General features: G+C 37.2%; 3 protein-coding genes across 3 annotated transcripts in view; 1 reads left to right on the top strand and 2 right to left on the bottom strand.

Moving 5' to 3' along the window:
* The window catches only part of LOC126975764 (EGFR adapter protein-like), a 57,273-nt gene extending 46,715 nt beyond the window's left edge, over window positions 1-10,558 (bottom strand). Inside the window, exon 1 of the mRNA XM_050823798.1 lies at window positions 10,412-10,558. The gene's annotated coding sequence lies outside the window, so the exon portion shown is untranslated. The remainder of the gene's footprint in view (window positions 1-10,411) is intronic.
* Window positions 1,987-4,200, top strand: LOC126975772 (uncharacterized). Its single transcript, XM_050823807.1, has 2 exons — window positions 1,987-2,423; window positions 3,422-4,200. The coding sequence occupies exons 1-2, from the start codon at window positions 2,246-2,248 to the stop codon at window positions 4,168-4,170; spliced, it is 927 nt and encodes a 308-aa protein (XP_050679764.1). The 5' UTR covers window positions 1,987-2,245; the 3' UTR covers window positions 4,171-4,200.
* LOC126975758 (uncharacterized) lies at window positions 2,425-4,501 on the bottom strand. Its single transcript, XM_050823788.1, has 2 exons — window positions 4,200-4,501; window positions 2,425-3,363 (listed from the first exon to the last, which is right to left on the bottom strand). The coding sequence occupies exons 1-2, from the start codon at window positions 4,499-4,501 to the stop codon at window positions 2,484-2,486; spliced, it is 1,182 nt and encodes a 393-aa protein (XP_050679745.1). The 3' UTR covers window positions 2,425-2,483.
* Window positions 10,559-16,427: the final 5,869 nt, after the last annotated feature.

A 16,427-nucleotide genomic window follows, 5' to 3' on the forward strand; every position in this document is an offset into this window, starting at 1 on the left:
GGCTAATCTCTGAAAGGGCTAGACCTATTTAGACGGGACTTTTATTGCCAAGTAGCTGATGAAACAAGAAGTAACTCAGGGTACATTTATATCAGAAAAATTATTTTATTTAAAAAATAAAGTAATGTTGCAATGTCCAAGAAACGAAACTCTAAAAATAATTTATATGGCAAAACAACGTTTGCCGGGTCAGCTAGTTTTTATACATATAAATCCAGTGTCCTGATGTTTATTTCCAGTGAACTCCTTAATTAATAAACGGATTTTTATGGATGCATACTTCATTGAGTGCAGCTAAGTCCAACTTGAGAGATAGGATAGTTTTTATTTCGATTTAGGACCCATAATTATTTTTATTTCCAATATTTGTTTTGTATGGACAAAATATTTACTATGAGAGAATGTGGTGCCGCACGATCAAACAGTTCTACTGTGAAACAATTTCGTTATAATAACAGGGAGCATATTTTACGAAATGATTATTGATGTTATAAAATATAATTGACAAATTCATAAAAATAGTATTTTATTTATTATGTACAGAACAACGTGCGTCGGGCCAGCTAGTAAATTTATATAAATTGATTTTGGTTCGATGTCGTCAGAGCTCCGTGCCAATTGGTCGAGATATCGAATGCCATTGTTAAACCGATTTGTAAGTCTTTCAAGCAGATACAAATTATCTTACTGCAATGAAGTACAATATATAAAAAATCTACAAACAAATACCGCAATCAATGAGCAGCCCTGCAACGTAAACATGAAGAATTCGTCGGGACACGCCATCCTTCCAAACAGGACGCAATAAACCGAGGATCAAGTCATAAAATATAGAAACGTTATGTTAACAAGGATGCGAGACAACATCGAGGAAACGATTTCAGACTACATTTCTATTTCTGTACAAATCAAATTTCGTGGTTTCAGTTATGCTGAAAATGAAAAGAACACAATATTGTTTTATTCAATTGCGGCTGGATGATTTTGCCAACGGGAACTTAGCTTCATATTTTTATACGTCTAAATAGACAATGACAGCTGTGAAAACGTCGAAAAAAATTGAGGACTAACCTCTATTTTGAGCAATGCACGCACACTAACACAAAGTGTCATACAAATCCCTGCCCAAACTAATATTCCTGCCCTGTTTTTATCGGTTGTCTAATAGCAAGAGACGTAATATAAATTATGTCTGTCTTTCTAATTATTTAAATAATGCTCTTATAATAATTATTTTTTGTATGTGTTGATTCATCTACTGTACATACTCAATAATACTTGAAGTATTATTTATTTATTAATTTACATTTTTTTATTGACTCGTACATAATATCATGACGTTTGAGTATTTTTTTTTGCATAACTTTACAAAGATTGTAATTAAATAATGTGTAAAACGATGACATGTATATGTTAATGTTATATAGTTATGGAAGAGATAACAAACGAGCGTATGGGTCATCACATTCTCCTGCAATACCAGAAGAATCACAGGAGCGTTGCCGGCCTCTAAGAAAGGTGTACGCAATTTTTTTGAAGGTACCCATGTCGTGACATCCCGGAACCACCCTACAATGAAGCTCATTCCACAGCTTGATTGTACGTGGAAGAAAGTCCCTTGAAAACTGCACTGTGGTGGAACGCCACACATCCGGCCTGCGAAGATGGAATTCATCGATAGAAATCAGGTCAAAAAATGAGAACAAGTTTCCATCCGGAGTAGGTACATATTGGTATTTTAAAACTGATCAAACTCTATTCAGATCTGTTCAAACTGAGGCGAGTAACGCGCGGGACGCGGGAAGGAAGTCGCTCACGCCGATTGTGTCAGCTAACTTGTATGGACGTGTTCAAATTGACGCGAGTAGTCGCTCAAGTTGAAGCGGGACGCCCGGCGGGATTGTTTTATCTAACAATGCATGGTGTTTCTCCACTGAAGAACCAAAAATGACACGCGGGAAGTCGCGTCAGTTTGAGAGACTTAGAGCCTGTCCAGATGAAGCGTTTTACGCGCGAGTTCACTCGCGCGTTGACACTCGCGCGTAACCGAGGTACTAGAGCTACGTACATCCCGTCCAGATGCCTACGCGCGTTTCCTCACTCGCGCGTAAAACGCGTGCAATGAGCGGGACTCTCGACTCGCGCGTCCCATGCGCGAGCGCCGCGCGAGTCGAGGTACTCGGGGGCCTGTGCTGCGTCCAGTACTACGCGCGTGTCCGTGGCGAGTGGACGTATTTGGTTCAAAATGGAGCGTGATAACTTTGACACGGAACTTTTTATCGACGAAATTGAGAAAAGGGTAGCTCTATGGGACATGGAATCATCAGATTATTCTAATAGAACCATTAAACGTAGGAACTGGGAAGAAATAGTGGAAATTTTTTGTGAAGTTGGTGATTCCGAAGAGAAAAAAAAAACTTTAGGTAAGTAAATAATACTTTATTAAATAATATTATTATTTGCATAGATTTTACATTGTTAAACTATATCATTTTATCTTGCCAAGGGAGTTTGTCTTCGTTTACAAAATAATCAGCAAATCTATCTCTTATATTCAATGATCTCGCATTAGGCCTCACTGCCTCATTGTTCAAATTATTCAGAGATGTTTCGTAGAGAGTGTGATCATACCTATAGCCATCCCTTAACCTTACGTAGTTATGGAGAACACAACAAGCCTTAATTATGTTTATTGCAAATTCTATATCCACATTCAACGGTCTATGAAATATTCTCCATTTATTTACCAAGATGCCAAAGCAACATTCAATGTAACGCCGGGCCCTGGATAAGCGATAGTTGAAAATTTTTTTTTTGGTTGTTAGAGATCTACCGCAGTAAGGGCGCATTATATTTTCAGACAGACTAAACGCCTCATCTCCTACTATGACATGAGGTAAGGGGGTTGCATCTGTTTGCGATATTGGCTTTGGATCTGGAATATCTAAAGTTTTCTCGACAAGTTTTTTATATAAAATAGAGTCTTTAAAAATTGTGGAGTCATTACTTTTTCCATATGCGCCTATGTCCACTGCAATAAAACAATAATTTGCATCACATACGGCCAACAAAACAGTTGAAAAATAACTCTTATAGTTATAGTAAAGAGACCCAGAATCGTTAGGTTTTATAATACGGATATGCTTGCCGTCAATGGCACCGATGCAGTTTGGAAAATTTGTGTATTTTTGAAATTGTTTCGAAATTTCTTTCCATTTAGCTTTCGTTGGTTGTCTCATTACTATGTTTAGCAGTTTGTTCCACATGATGTAACAGGTTTTCTGTACTATTTCGATAACTGTAGACTTTCCTAATCTGTAGGCATAATGCAGATCCGCAAAATAACATCCTGTGGCCAAATATCTGAAAAGAAAGTAAAATAATTATTATTATTTTATTTCGATCTTTTTATTATTTACAGGTACTTTATTGCAGAAGAAGTGGAAAGGGTTGCGTGATGGCTTTGTGAGAGAAATGAAGAAGAAGAAAACCACACCGTCTGGATCAGGAGCCTCCGGCAAAGCCAAATATATTTATTTTGAACGTTTGATGTTTCTCGAAAGATCGACACGGAATAAAATAACTGAGAGCAACATCAACACCGCGTGTGTTGCAACTGAAGAACAGGAGTTTTCTGGCGATGGGGAAGATGTGATGAGACCTCCACGTAGTCAGGCAAAAAAGAAGAAAAAACTAAATGCGGCTGACGAAGAATTCCTCTCAATCATAAAAACAAATTTAGCATCTGGGAATCAGCCACAGGCAACAAACCAAATAGAGTCAGATGATGACAAACTATTTTGTTTGTCCTTACACAAAGAGCTTCTTAAAGTACCAGAGGAAAACAGACTTCAAACAAAAATTGAATTAATGAAAGTACTTCAAGCTCAACAAGCTCTGTGTCTTAGACCTGCAGCAGCTCGTTCCGACTACCAACCTTCGACACAATATCATTACCAAACAGGAATGACACAACGTGGACAGAGAGATTATTTTGGAGAAACAGGATATACCACAACAGACCCTTCAACATCTTCGTTTCCACCTGAAACCTTTTCGACTTACAATCGAGGTTATTGCACTGCGTCACGACCACCAACGACGTCTAGCTACAAACACCCTTCACCGGCATCTACACAAGATTCCAATGAATCTGAATTAATTACTTAAGGTATTACTAAAGCAATAAAAAATATTACCTCAAAGTAATCACGAGTTTTTCTTCTGCAGAAACAGTATCCCGTACCATATAATTTTGACATGGAGACAAATCTTCTTTGATAATTTCTAGTAAATTATCAAACGATGCTATTGACATCCGAAAGTAGTTGAAAAACTTTTCACTATGTTCTCTGAGTTTTGGGTATAAAGTTATAAACATACTATGCGTCATTCTATCACGTAGAATGGGATGTACGTTAAATCGTCGACTTTCTCTTTGTTTACGACGTCTCCATCGACGGTATGCAAGCCACAACACAACCGCTGTATCCGAGTCCATGTTTATAACTGCTCAAATCCGTCTCCAACACATGCGCGCGAGAACGCGCGTGATACGCCGCATCTGGACGCAATACAAATCAAAACGCGCGAGTGAACTCGCGCGTAAAACGCTTCATCTGGACAGGCTCTAAGGCGAGCGAGCGAATTACGATAAAACGCATCCCGCTTCCCGCGCGTTATTCGCCTCAGTATGAACAGAGCTTTATAGATATTTTGTTTACGAAAAACGTGTCACCGATTTTGAATTTGGACTGGTGTTCTGGTATCTAAGCCGTATTGAATGAATGTGAGGCTTACAATATATATACCGCTAATATGATCAGTGATCATGCAGTTTTTATTTTTATTTATTTATTTAAATAGCGTTACATGCGACTTAGTTACTAAACAAAATTGTAGTTCTAAATAATCATAACATGCACCTCGTAAGGCATAGCAATGAACAACAGAGGGGCAGACATTCTAATATATATTTTTTTGAAGTAAAACTTCTTTAGGCGTGACCGGCAAAACGTCCGAGCCCATAGAGCCATATTCTTTAATATCCAATAACAACGTTATATTGGTATGTGTGATGTTAATAATTTAATTATTTTGTTCAATAATGTATTAATAACATGGCTTTAATTAATCAACTATATAATTAATGGTACAAATTAAATCTTCTTGTCTTTCAACTTTTTAAGATTATTTGTTATATACTGGATGTCCTAGAAAAGGTGGGACAAACAAGGGCAAACGAAAAGAACATATTTTGTGTATGAGCTTTCAGATAATCAAAAAAAGTATAATATGTATCTGTTAATTATTCCTAAAGTTAATTATAATGAAGTTTTACTTCAATCGCACGTAAAGATTACACGCACACACATTTTTCCTCTAAGTATTCATTGATGGAATAGTAACTTTTTCCAAAAGTACCTTTTTCAAAGAGCTTATGAATTTTATAATATTGGTTTCGGCTTCTAAGTGTTCTGGTAACTTATTATAAATTTTAACTCATATTGGGTAGGGACCGGAACTGTTTAATGTTAATTTGGATTTAGTTTGCAAACGATTATTAAGCTATTTCATAGCTTCTATCGCGGGACTTGAGCGTGGAGACCGAATCCAGAAATTCCGTAACGAAAATAACCTAACACTTACTTACTAGATCCATATAGATATTTCGCCGCGGTCATTACAGTTGCCGCGGAACGGCGCTTATAGATGATCCCAGGTTCGAGCCTGGGGTACGTCTTTATTTTTTTTTCCGTTTTTTTAATTTTTATTATTATGACAAGCATTTTTATTTAGTTTCACCTGTCCTGTTGTCTGTCTGTAATCAAATCTTGCAAGTAAAATTTTACTCACTTCCTTTTAATTAATTTTATCGAAAAAAAATACTGCATAAATAAAATAAATTAATAATTATAATTGCATAAGTTGATAAAAAATGCTATGCAATAGCTTTACTGCGGCAGTCCCCGAATGCCACACTTTCTTTTTTGTTATAGTATCTACGTATGTGAGGAGAAACTGTTCATGGATGTATTGTCAAATTCCGGCGTGAGATGTTCCGTGGTCGCTCCGGTCGAGGCGCGACGCATAACGGGACTCCAACCGACCGAGCCGCAAGCTTAACATGGAGACTCTTCTTCATAAAACATCTTGCATTGTACGATATTATAGCGGTAATTAAACTTAAATCTACCAGTGGGAGGCTCCTTTGCACAGGATATCAGCTAGATTATGGATGGGTGCCACAACGGCGCCTGTTTCTGTCGTGAAGCAGTAATATGTAAGAATTATTGTGTTTCAGTCTGAAAATGAGACTTAACATCTTATGTCTCAAGGTGACGAGCACAATTGTAGTGTCGTTCAGAATTTTTAGGTTTTTCAAGAATCCTGAGCGACACTACATTGTAATGGCAGGGCATTACCATCAGCTGAACGTCCTGCTCGTCTCGTCCCTTACTGTCATAAAAAATAGCAATATTTTGTGTTGTTATATTTATTACTTAGATGTTTTTCTTTTTTTTTTAATAAATATTTACCTTTTTCTCAAAATGATTTATTAATTTTTACTAGATCATCAACCCGAACTTAAACACTTAAATCATAGCTAATTTCTACATATCCTAATTATATAATAATACTGACACACTTTTACACAAATAATCTTGCCCCAAATTAGGCATAGACTGTGTTATGGGTTGCAAGACAACGATATATTTAATGCAATATTCTTACTTAAACATACATAAATACAAATAAACATCCATGACTCGGAAACAATCATCCATATTCATCATATAAATGCTTGCACCTAGCGGGATTCGAACCCGGGACCTCTAGCTTAGTAGATAGGGTCGCTAACCACTCGGCTATATAGGTCGTCGTATATACGAGAAGTACCTAACAATAATATCATAAAGCAATAGGGATTATTGCAACTGTAATTAAATTTATCCTTTTCTATTTTTGAGAAAAATTAATTTCGACGCATCTTAAATGCTAAACGAAAATAAATCCCTGTAAGGGCTTTCGTAATTACTTTTAAAGTCTTACTCCTTAAAGTAACGAAACTCCTTCATCACGTTTATCCTGCCTGTTTGGATCCTTTAATAAAAACTTTGAACAACAGTTAAGGGATTTTAGGTAAAACAATAATTAAAACATCAGGTAGCTATTCTCCAGTGGGTTGGCCCGTCCCGACCACCCTCAAGTTTTACAGCTTTACTCTATTATTAAATCCAATCTAATATTGTTTACTTTAAGAAAACAATTTTAAATCTATTGTTATTTTTGCGATGTTTCAAAATCAATATTTATTTGGCTATTGAATGAATTAAACTTATTTAAATAAAACTCTTTAAAAGGATTAACACGCGTGTAATTGTAACGGTTTTACATTAGATGTTTGCGTAAAAGTTTTAGATTTTAGTTAACCCGACGTTTCAAGACCTTTCCAGATCTCGTTTTCAGGGGGACTGCAGATGAAGTGAGTCAAAGATAGTATTTGTCATAGTTGTCATTATGAAGTTTAGCGCCATTTATTTCCTCGGAGGTGGTATTTGCTGTACACAGATGGTTTTTGGTAAAATTTACTGACAGTGTCCTCTTCTTTTTTGGTATGTGTAGTTATGGGTTTTAATTTAGAGATTATTAGATCCCCGGTGTTAGATAATTTTAGACCATCTTCTTTATTGAAATTTGGGTGTTTTTTAATTTCGATGGCTTCACGTACCAGTCTAGGGAGAAATCTATTCTCTTTTACAAAAACTTTTCAATACTTTATAAGTGTTTTATTTAAATGTGACTAAACAATACTATGTGCGACAGTACGGACTGGAGAATTAAAATTAGATCATTTATACGTCCATATAGACTATGACAGCTGTCAAAACGTCGAAAACAAAAACTAACATCTATTTTGAGAAATTTTACGCACACTTACACAAAGTGCCATACAAATCGCCAGTGTAAGATGTAGCTTGTCACGCACACTAAACTAATATTCCTGGCTTATTTTTATCAGTTGCCTAACAGCAAGAAACTCTATCTAGACGTATAAATTATCTAAGGTAAAAATAACGCAGAAATGATCATTGGCGAATGCAATGGTCATTTTTGTCAGTCGTTCTACTAAAACTTTAATGAGCTATCGGTATGCTGTGTTTCCGGAACTCTACGACATGGTTATCTTCAAAAAAAGCGCGTACTCCTTCTAAAAGGCTGGCAGTGCTCCTGTGTTTCCCTCTATATATAAAAAAACTTGCTCGGATCTGAACCAATGCCTCACTGCTTATTTGGCCAAGTGATTTTACTGTAAAAATATGAAACACCCAAGCGATATACAAAGTATTCATTAAAAAAGTTTTGGTTTAGGATACTTTCGCGTTCGTGCAAAATTATGATGATTAATTTGCATTTTTTAGCTATAGTTTATGTTTTGTATTACTATATAGCAGGGCATTTGCCGCTCTTAATAAACCAGCTGTTTTCGAGCTAAATGGTATTACCCGCCGCGATGGCAAGCGTCCTGATGGAATGACCCTGGTGGCTTGGGCATAGAGAAAGGCGCTGGTGTGGAACACGACATGCATCGACACTCTCACTCCTTCTCATGTTTAAGTTATTTCAGTTAGTGCTGGGGATGCTGCTATGACTGCCGAAGACAGCAAACGTCTCAGATATGTCGGTCTCAGCTCAATGAGATCAATAAGACACATCTTACATCTTTGTGCCGTTTGTAAAAAGAACTATATTCTCATCTCAAAGGGCTACTGACTGACTGACTGACTAATCCAAGTGCTGGCAGCTATTTAGGTCAACGGATCAGCCTAGCTAACCAACGTGGAAATGCTGCCAGTATTCTTGGTATGCTTCCCCGTAATGATAGTTTTAATTTAATGTTATCATAGTATTGTAAATAAAGTTTTAAGATTTGATTGAGTAAATAATATATGTTTTCTATATAGCAGAATACTGTTGGAGCAGTGTATCCACATGGATTAACTAAGCGATTACACAATTTGTATCGTGGTGTCCACTACACGTACCTACGACTGCGAATGTTGTGCGTCAGTTGAGCACCTCACATCGTATTCGATTACGACAAAAGCTGACGCTATTCCATTTCTATATCCATAGTATCACAGAAAAAGATAAATTAAACATATTTAGTTAGTTTGGTAAAAATTCATGTTCTGTGCTAAAAAAAAACATACAAGGCATTTAGTTTCTCAAAATTGATTTCTGTAGAATTATTTTTTATTTCATTTATAATGCTACCACCGCAACCGAAGCGGCGCAAAAAACTCTCCCACTCCCTCCTTTTTGCGTTCTTTTTAATAATATACAATATTGTACTGTCATTGTTATTGCAATAGAATTATCATAATCTAGGTAGGTAATACGTCATATTGTAGGTATTTTTTTTATTTTTTTCTATATATTTTTATTTTTAATGTTTAAGCTTTAATAAGATTTTATAATTTTGTTACCTATGTTAATTATACTATTGTACAAGACAACAATAAATTATGACGATATAGGTAGTTACTTAAACATAAATTAATAATATTAACATCCATGACTCGAAAACAACGATCCATATTCATCATTTTAATTCGAACTTGGGACATCTACCTCAGTAGGAAGGGTCACTAACCACTGGGCTATATGGGATGTCATAAAGTTAATTTATAATTTATTTATAATTTTTCTTAATTTATATTAATTTTTCATCGTTCGTCAATAAGGCAGGAATTGATGTTCATTTTATTTTGTTTTCGTTGAAAGCTCCCAGACGGCTTATTTTGTTCCGACATCTCCAAGAAATACCGTACATATATACAAAAAATATATTCAAAAACTTAACAAATTATATACTCAGACATTCCTCGAGAAATTCGCTATCTACTAGTTGAAGCAACATAAAAATTGGTGCTGTAGTTTTTGAGTTTATCGTGAACAGACAGACGCTGCGGAGGACTTTGTTTTATAATAATATATAGAGATACGTGTTAATATTAGAGGTACTAGCATCAGTTGCGGCCTACATAGGGCATATTATTTGAATCCAGTCAACAACGTGCCCAATTATAGCAACCGAAACAGCAACACAAAAATCAAAACTATGTGTGTTTTTAATGAATTGATCTAGGTCAAATTTCACGATGTTACGGGCACGGCTAGTTTTACAATAAATCTATACAGTCGATTCTAATTGGAAATAAGTTGTGTATGAAGAAAATATTATCCTTGATGTGGCATGGCTGTCCATAAGAACAGCGTCATTGGTATTGAGTTTCAATAATTAATCATAACCTGATTGAGCTGACAAAAGCTCGCGAAACAAGAAGTTTCTCACCGGAATACAATATAGGTACGTATAGGTTTTTATTGGCAGCTGCCTGCGTACCTGACGACTGGGCAGAGCCCCTGGCTGCGACAATCAGCACTCAGCACCCACAATTGACATCACCAACAATATCACAGAACCACCAACGACTATCACAAACCACAACACGAGCGCGTTCCGACACGTCCACTCCTTACGACACTCAGCTTTTTACTGAAGTATTCACATTTCACTGTTCAAGTGTGTTTAGCGAATTTAGACCTTAATGACCGCAGAACTTGTTAGCTGCGCCCGCGCACCACACACCGCGCTTGCGCACCTGTGTTCATATTTTTTCGAAGGCAAGTTTGCGAAGCGCGGGTCCCGGCCACGGGTCGCGGGTCATCAACCCTCGTATTTACCAGAGATTAACATTGAATGCCATCACCTATCAGCTATCAACTTGACTGCCACATAATATCTGTTTTTATCAAGCTTGAGTACGGAGGCTGTCGCAGGCTGCGGCGCTTTTATATTACTAAGGGTTGACTTGCAATCCCTGATCCCTATAATATCAAACAATTGTTGAGACAGATAGCAAGTAGCAACCTCGCATATAACCGGTGATTTATCTTGCATTCATTACCATCTGTATAGTATGTTCAAATAAATACTTGAATAATTATACCAATTTAGAATGTGTGAGGTTTATTTAAGCATATTTTTATTTATTTATTATGTTTATTAAATTTGTCGTATAAATAAGTAATCACAGTCAAGTGAGGCCGTTCGCTCATTGCATAGTTGGTGATCGGGTCACCGATAAATAAGTTTAGCGTTGGGCGTCGATATGTAGAGCCTGCTGAGGAATGCGGCGTCCCCCGCAAGGTCGCCCCGCAACGCGTGCCGCACGATTATAGCCCCTATTGCTAACAGTGAAAGTACCTACATTTAAGAGAATTACTTAAATGAACCATGTTTAATTTAACCACCAAAAGATTGATTTTCGTGCATTAATTACGAAAAATGCCCATTTTTCATATAACCGCTCTTCGACAACAACAAGCTTAAAAAAATCAATATTGGAGCAAGGCATAGCTAGTAGTAATATCTTAGACTTTACATACGTAAAACTACGACTTTAAATACGTAAAAATACGTAAAACTGCTGATTCTGATGAAACGCGAACTTGACTTTTATATTCGGCTGTCTTAGCGTAAGATCAATATATTTTCAGCTGTCAAATGACTATAAAAACGAAACAAAAGATTATGCGAAGCTTACACTGAGCTATGTTTTACGTGACTAAAGCCTGAGCAAAGTCTAAGTAGTAATAGATCTCAGATATAGATCTTAGAAGGACACTCATACAAAACTTATATAAGAAATAGTACTAAAAGCATAAAACAACTTTGAAATCCAAATTCAAATTCAAATATGTTTATTCAAAATAGGATGTGAAATCACTTATTGAAAGTCAAAAAAAACTACCACCCATTCCAAAGTGAATGCCTCAGGCCTGAGAAGAATGGGCGCAACAAACTCAGCGGGCTTTTTTTTTCATCAAAAATATGTTTTACAATTAAAGTAACATTTACAAAGTAACATTGTACAATTAAACTTATTATTTAATAGCCTGAGGGCGGTCGCTCCATTCCCAATCTGTGGTATCATTAAGAAAGTCATTTATGTTATAGTAACCTTTACCACACAAACGTTTTTTAACAATTCTTTTGAATAACGTAACACCTTTGTTTTGAACATTTTCTGGGATCTTGTTGTAAAAGCATATACATCGCCCCACAAAAGACTTACTAACTCGACTAAGCGGAGAATTAAGAACATTTGCATTTACATTTTTGACATTTGGTACGGTAAATTTAATGAATTTAGTTTTCTTGCTATTTAAAAATAGGTTATTAGCGCTAAACCAGTAAAGAAAGAAACCTGGGACACATTGAGGAATTTATAGAAAATATAACTATTATTAACTAAAACCGTTTTATTCGCTTAAATAACATAATATATACAAAAAATAACTCAAAAATTCTAAAAAAAATCAAAATTATATTCATGTGTCTTTTTTCTAATAAGACGAAATATTTTGTATTTTATTAGGAATAATATATAATGTGAATGTAAAATAATTTGATAAAATATTCCCCTGGACAAAGTACAACATCTAAATGTACCCTGGCCACTGACCACTTTCAAATTACTACTTTCAGATTGAATAGTAAGTAGTGATATTCAGAATACACTGGACAATAGAATTTAACATCGCGGGAATTTTTGAAATAGTGTACCTTACTTATAGTGCCAAGGTACAACACATTGCTCAACAAGAATTACTAAATCGACTAATCCAGAAGTAGGTAGTAGTCATCGAGAAGTAGGCATAACATTCGAGTTTCATTCGATCACGGAAACGTATTCCCAAACTAAATGATATAAATAACGTTAGCAATAATCCCGTTTATCATGTCCCAGCTTATCTTGCATCTATTCACAAACCGTTCACTGTAATTCATTACCTCCTACACGTTTCCAAATCTCTTAAAAAATATTAACAACAGCACGGAAGTAGGGCTTGTTATAAAAAGCATCGGGCATTATTATTACATCGGAGAGTTAGTTCTCTTTTGGTCAATATTTCCAACTAATACTTAGTAACGACTATATTGAGCAATTAGACAATAGTTAGTTTTACTTTTTAATCATATTTAGAGTGTAATAATTTGCTTAGTGGGATATTATGCACTCATTGTCTTATTAATATATTTACCTGTGGGAGGCTCCATTGCACAGGATTCCGGCTAGATTATGGGTACCACAACGGCGCCTATTTCTGCCGTGAAGCAGTAATGTGTAAGCATTATTTTGTTTCGGTCTGAAGGGCGCCGTAGCAAGTGAAATTACTGGGCAAATGAGACTTATTAGCTAATCAGTGAATAAGTAGTATTATCTAAAGAGCACAAAAATGAATTCTGAGATAGCCCCAGCTTCTTTTCTTTTCTTGCGCCAATTCTTCTCCCTCATAGCACTGTGTTTATCGGAAGCGTTAGTAGTGACTTAACTGACATTAAAGAAAATCTGATCGAATAAATTTTCAAGAAATACATGACATTTTTCCTCTTTTTACTGCACTGTTTTACGTTAAAAATAACGATTATTATATTTTTCCAACATACAGTTATAAATTTAACTTTTCAACCGACCTAAAAGTAGAAAGTTTACAATTCGCCTTTATTTTTATATTCGCCTATATCACCGCCGTTATTTGTTTATTTTTGTTTGATTTGTATACTCCCATATATTATAATATATCGCTTTTACTTTTCAACTACGAAACAGGTCGTTATATACGTAAAGAAACAGTGACGGAGCAGCGACATGCAACAGATGGACAAGACTAAAATTGGCCACTGAATCTTTTTAAAGGCAATTATATCACATGTGGTTACTTCAGCGGCTATAAGAGTAAAGCAACTGTTATCTAGCAAATTTTAAAGGAATAAAATAGTATTTACAATCCAATGTATCTTCTATTCTTCTATGACGTTATTGTTACAATCAAATCAAATTGATTTGGCGATGAAACTTGGAGGTGGACATCGGAACTCCTTAATTGAAACACTTAGGTTTATCAGAACTGAGTAGTAACCTTTCTGTGCATTAATATAGTCTTAGATCATTTATATGTAGTACATAGATTATGAATGTTGGTCCTACATTTGAGAAATTCAGTAAATTCTTCATTACTGCTAAAAGTTGATCAAAGAAGCACTTGTTGAATATTCTTTAAATTATAATAAATGGTCTTCGTGTGTTTTATACGTTTTTATTTGAAAGACCGTCGGTATTTACTAGTAGATTTTTGGCTAACAATTTGTTTGTCTTATGCAAACTCTTTGCAACGTTGAAATTTATTAGCCGTTCATTAAAAGAGCACTACAGTAAATACTTTTTTTCAGTTTCAGTTCATTCTCCCAACGTATGAACTGCCTTCCTCTATTCCTCTTATCTCCTCTGGGGTTTCATTCAGTTATTGCTCTAGACCATTTTGGTATTTCATCCCTCATAAAGTGGCCTATCCTTCATTTCAATGTGCATATTGAAATGAAATGATTTATTTGTATGAATCGTGGTAACATAGTTGTTAACAATTGATAGGTGTACAGCACAATTCGCCAATATGTCGGCATACAAATATCTGATTGTCAATATTGGAATTTTTATATTTATACGTCATTAATACACATTACATAGCTATAATTCAATTATCTTAATCTTAATATATATAAATTACGTGACACGTTGTTTGTCCGCGATGGACTCCTAAACTAATGAACGGATTTTAATGGGGATTACTTCATGGAGAGCAGTTTAGTCGAACTTGAGAGATAGGGTTTTTATTTCGATTTGGGACCCATAATTATATTTAGTTTCAATATTTGTCTTGTATGGACATATTTTCTATGAGAGAATTTAGTGACGCACGGTTTGACAGTTCTTCTGTGAAACATCGCCCTGTGCTGCCTCGGGGCGTAAAAAGAATAGGGTAGTCCCAGGTCCAAGGGTGTCGTAAGAGGCGACTACGGGCTTTTTGAAAGTGGGAGAGTCACGCTGCTGTCTTATGACGTCAGCACAATCAGGCCAGACTTGTCCGGGTTACTTACCACACTCGCACAGAATACCGGCGTGAAGTAGCGGCCTAGTGCCGCTATGTTTCGCATAGGTTAGTGTCGAGGACCGGAGGCCATTCCCCCCCGTTCTTTCCCCCCCCCCCCCAACAAAATATGAGAGCGGTCCTAAAAAATAAATTACCCCAGGAGGGTACCGGCTCTTGTAGAGCCGGAGAATCCCTCCCCGAGCATTCGCGCTCGGGCTGCCCCTCGTATTTTGGGGAGGGCACAGTACCGCGTATGTCACAGGACAAACAGGGCAGCAACACCACGGCACCCCGCTCCACGCTTAATGTGGACTTTTGTAACATCCGGGGAATTCACTCCAACTTAAACGCCGTCCACCACCACCTTGAGACGGCGCAGCCGGCCTTGTGTTTCCTTACGGAGACGCAGATATCTCGACCTAGCGATACGTCATATTTAACGTACCCCGGGTACAAAATTGAGCATAATTTCATGCCTCATGCCGGGGTATGTGTGTACGTTAGGGAGGATATCTGCTGTCGCCGTCTCGGCAATTTTGAGGGTAGGGGCCTGTCTACTCTCTGGCTCCGCGTAGATTTAGAGGACCGCGTCCGCATCTATGCGTGTGTCTACAGGTCCCATAGTGGTAATGCAGAAACGGATCACCTCATGGGCTGCGTTCAAGCGGCATTTGATGACGTGCTTGCTCAGATCCCCTCCGCTGAAATCGTAGTCTTGGGTGATTTCAACGGGCACAATGCCGAATGGCTTGGATCACGTACCACAGACTACGCAGGGCGATCTGTGCATAATTTTGCATTGGCGTATGGTCTGTCCCAATTGGTTGAGTCGCCGACGCGGCTCCCGGATGTGGATAGCCACATGCCGTCCTTATTAGATCTTCTGCTGACCACACATCCCGATGGTTACCAGGTCTCTGTCGACGCCCCTCTCGGAACGTCCGACCATTGCCTGGTCAGGAGTGTAGTGCCTATCCGACGCCAACATCGCAGACCACCAGCGACCCGCCGCGTTTGGCACTACAAGTCAGCAGATTGGGATAGGATGCGTTCCTTTTTTGCATCCTACCCTTGGGGCAGGGTTTGTTTCCTTTCAGATGATCCTAGTGCCTGCGCCGTTGCAGTAGCCGATGTGATACTGCAGGGCATGGATATTTTTATACCAAGCTCTGTAGTACCGATCGGTGGCAGATCACAGCCCTGGTTCGATGCGTCAGTTAAAGCAGCATCTGACTGCAAAAAACAGGCGTATCGAACTTGGGTTGCAGCGCTGGGCTCAAAGGATCCAAACTGCAAAGTTCTGAAGAGGAAATATAACCGTGCCTCCAGATTTTTTAAGCGGCAAATCGCCCGTGCGAAATCGAAGCACGTCGTCAAAATTGGCGAGCAGCTTTCCAGTTACCCGACCGGAACACGCAAGTTCT

The sequence above is a fragment of the Leptidea sinapis genome, chromosome 37 (assembly GCF_905404315.1).
Source record: "Leptidea sinapis chromosome 37, ilLepSina1.1, whole genome shotgun sequence".
NCBI lineage: Eukaryota > Metazoa > Arthropoda > Insecta > Lepidoptera > Pieridae > Leptidea > Leptidea sinapis.

What these genes read in the sequence shown, in the direction of transcription:
- LOC126975772 (XM_050823807.1), top strand. Translation starts at nt 2,246, where the DNA reads ATGGAGCGTGATAACTTTGACACGGAACTTTTTATCGACGAAATTGAG. An exon ending in AGAGAAAAAAAAAACTTTAG is followed by an intron (nt 2,424 to 3,421) that starts GTAAGTAAATAA and finishes TATTATTTACAG; the next exon opens with GTACTTTATTGCAGAAGAAG.
- LOC126975758 (XM_050823788.1), bottom strand. Translation starts at nt 4,501, where the DNA reads ATGGACTCGGATACAGCGGTTGTGTTGTGGCTTGCATACCGTCGATGG. An exon ending in AAACTCGTGATTACTTTGAG is followed by an intron (nt 3,364 to 4,199) that starts GTAATATTTTTT and finishes CTTTCTTTTCAG; the next exon opens with ATATTTGGCCACAGGATGTT.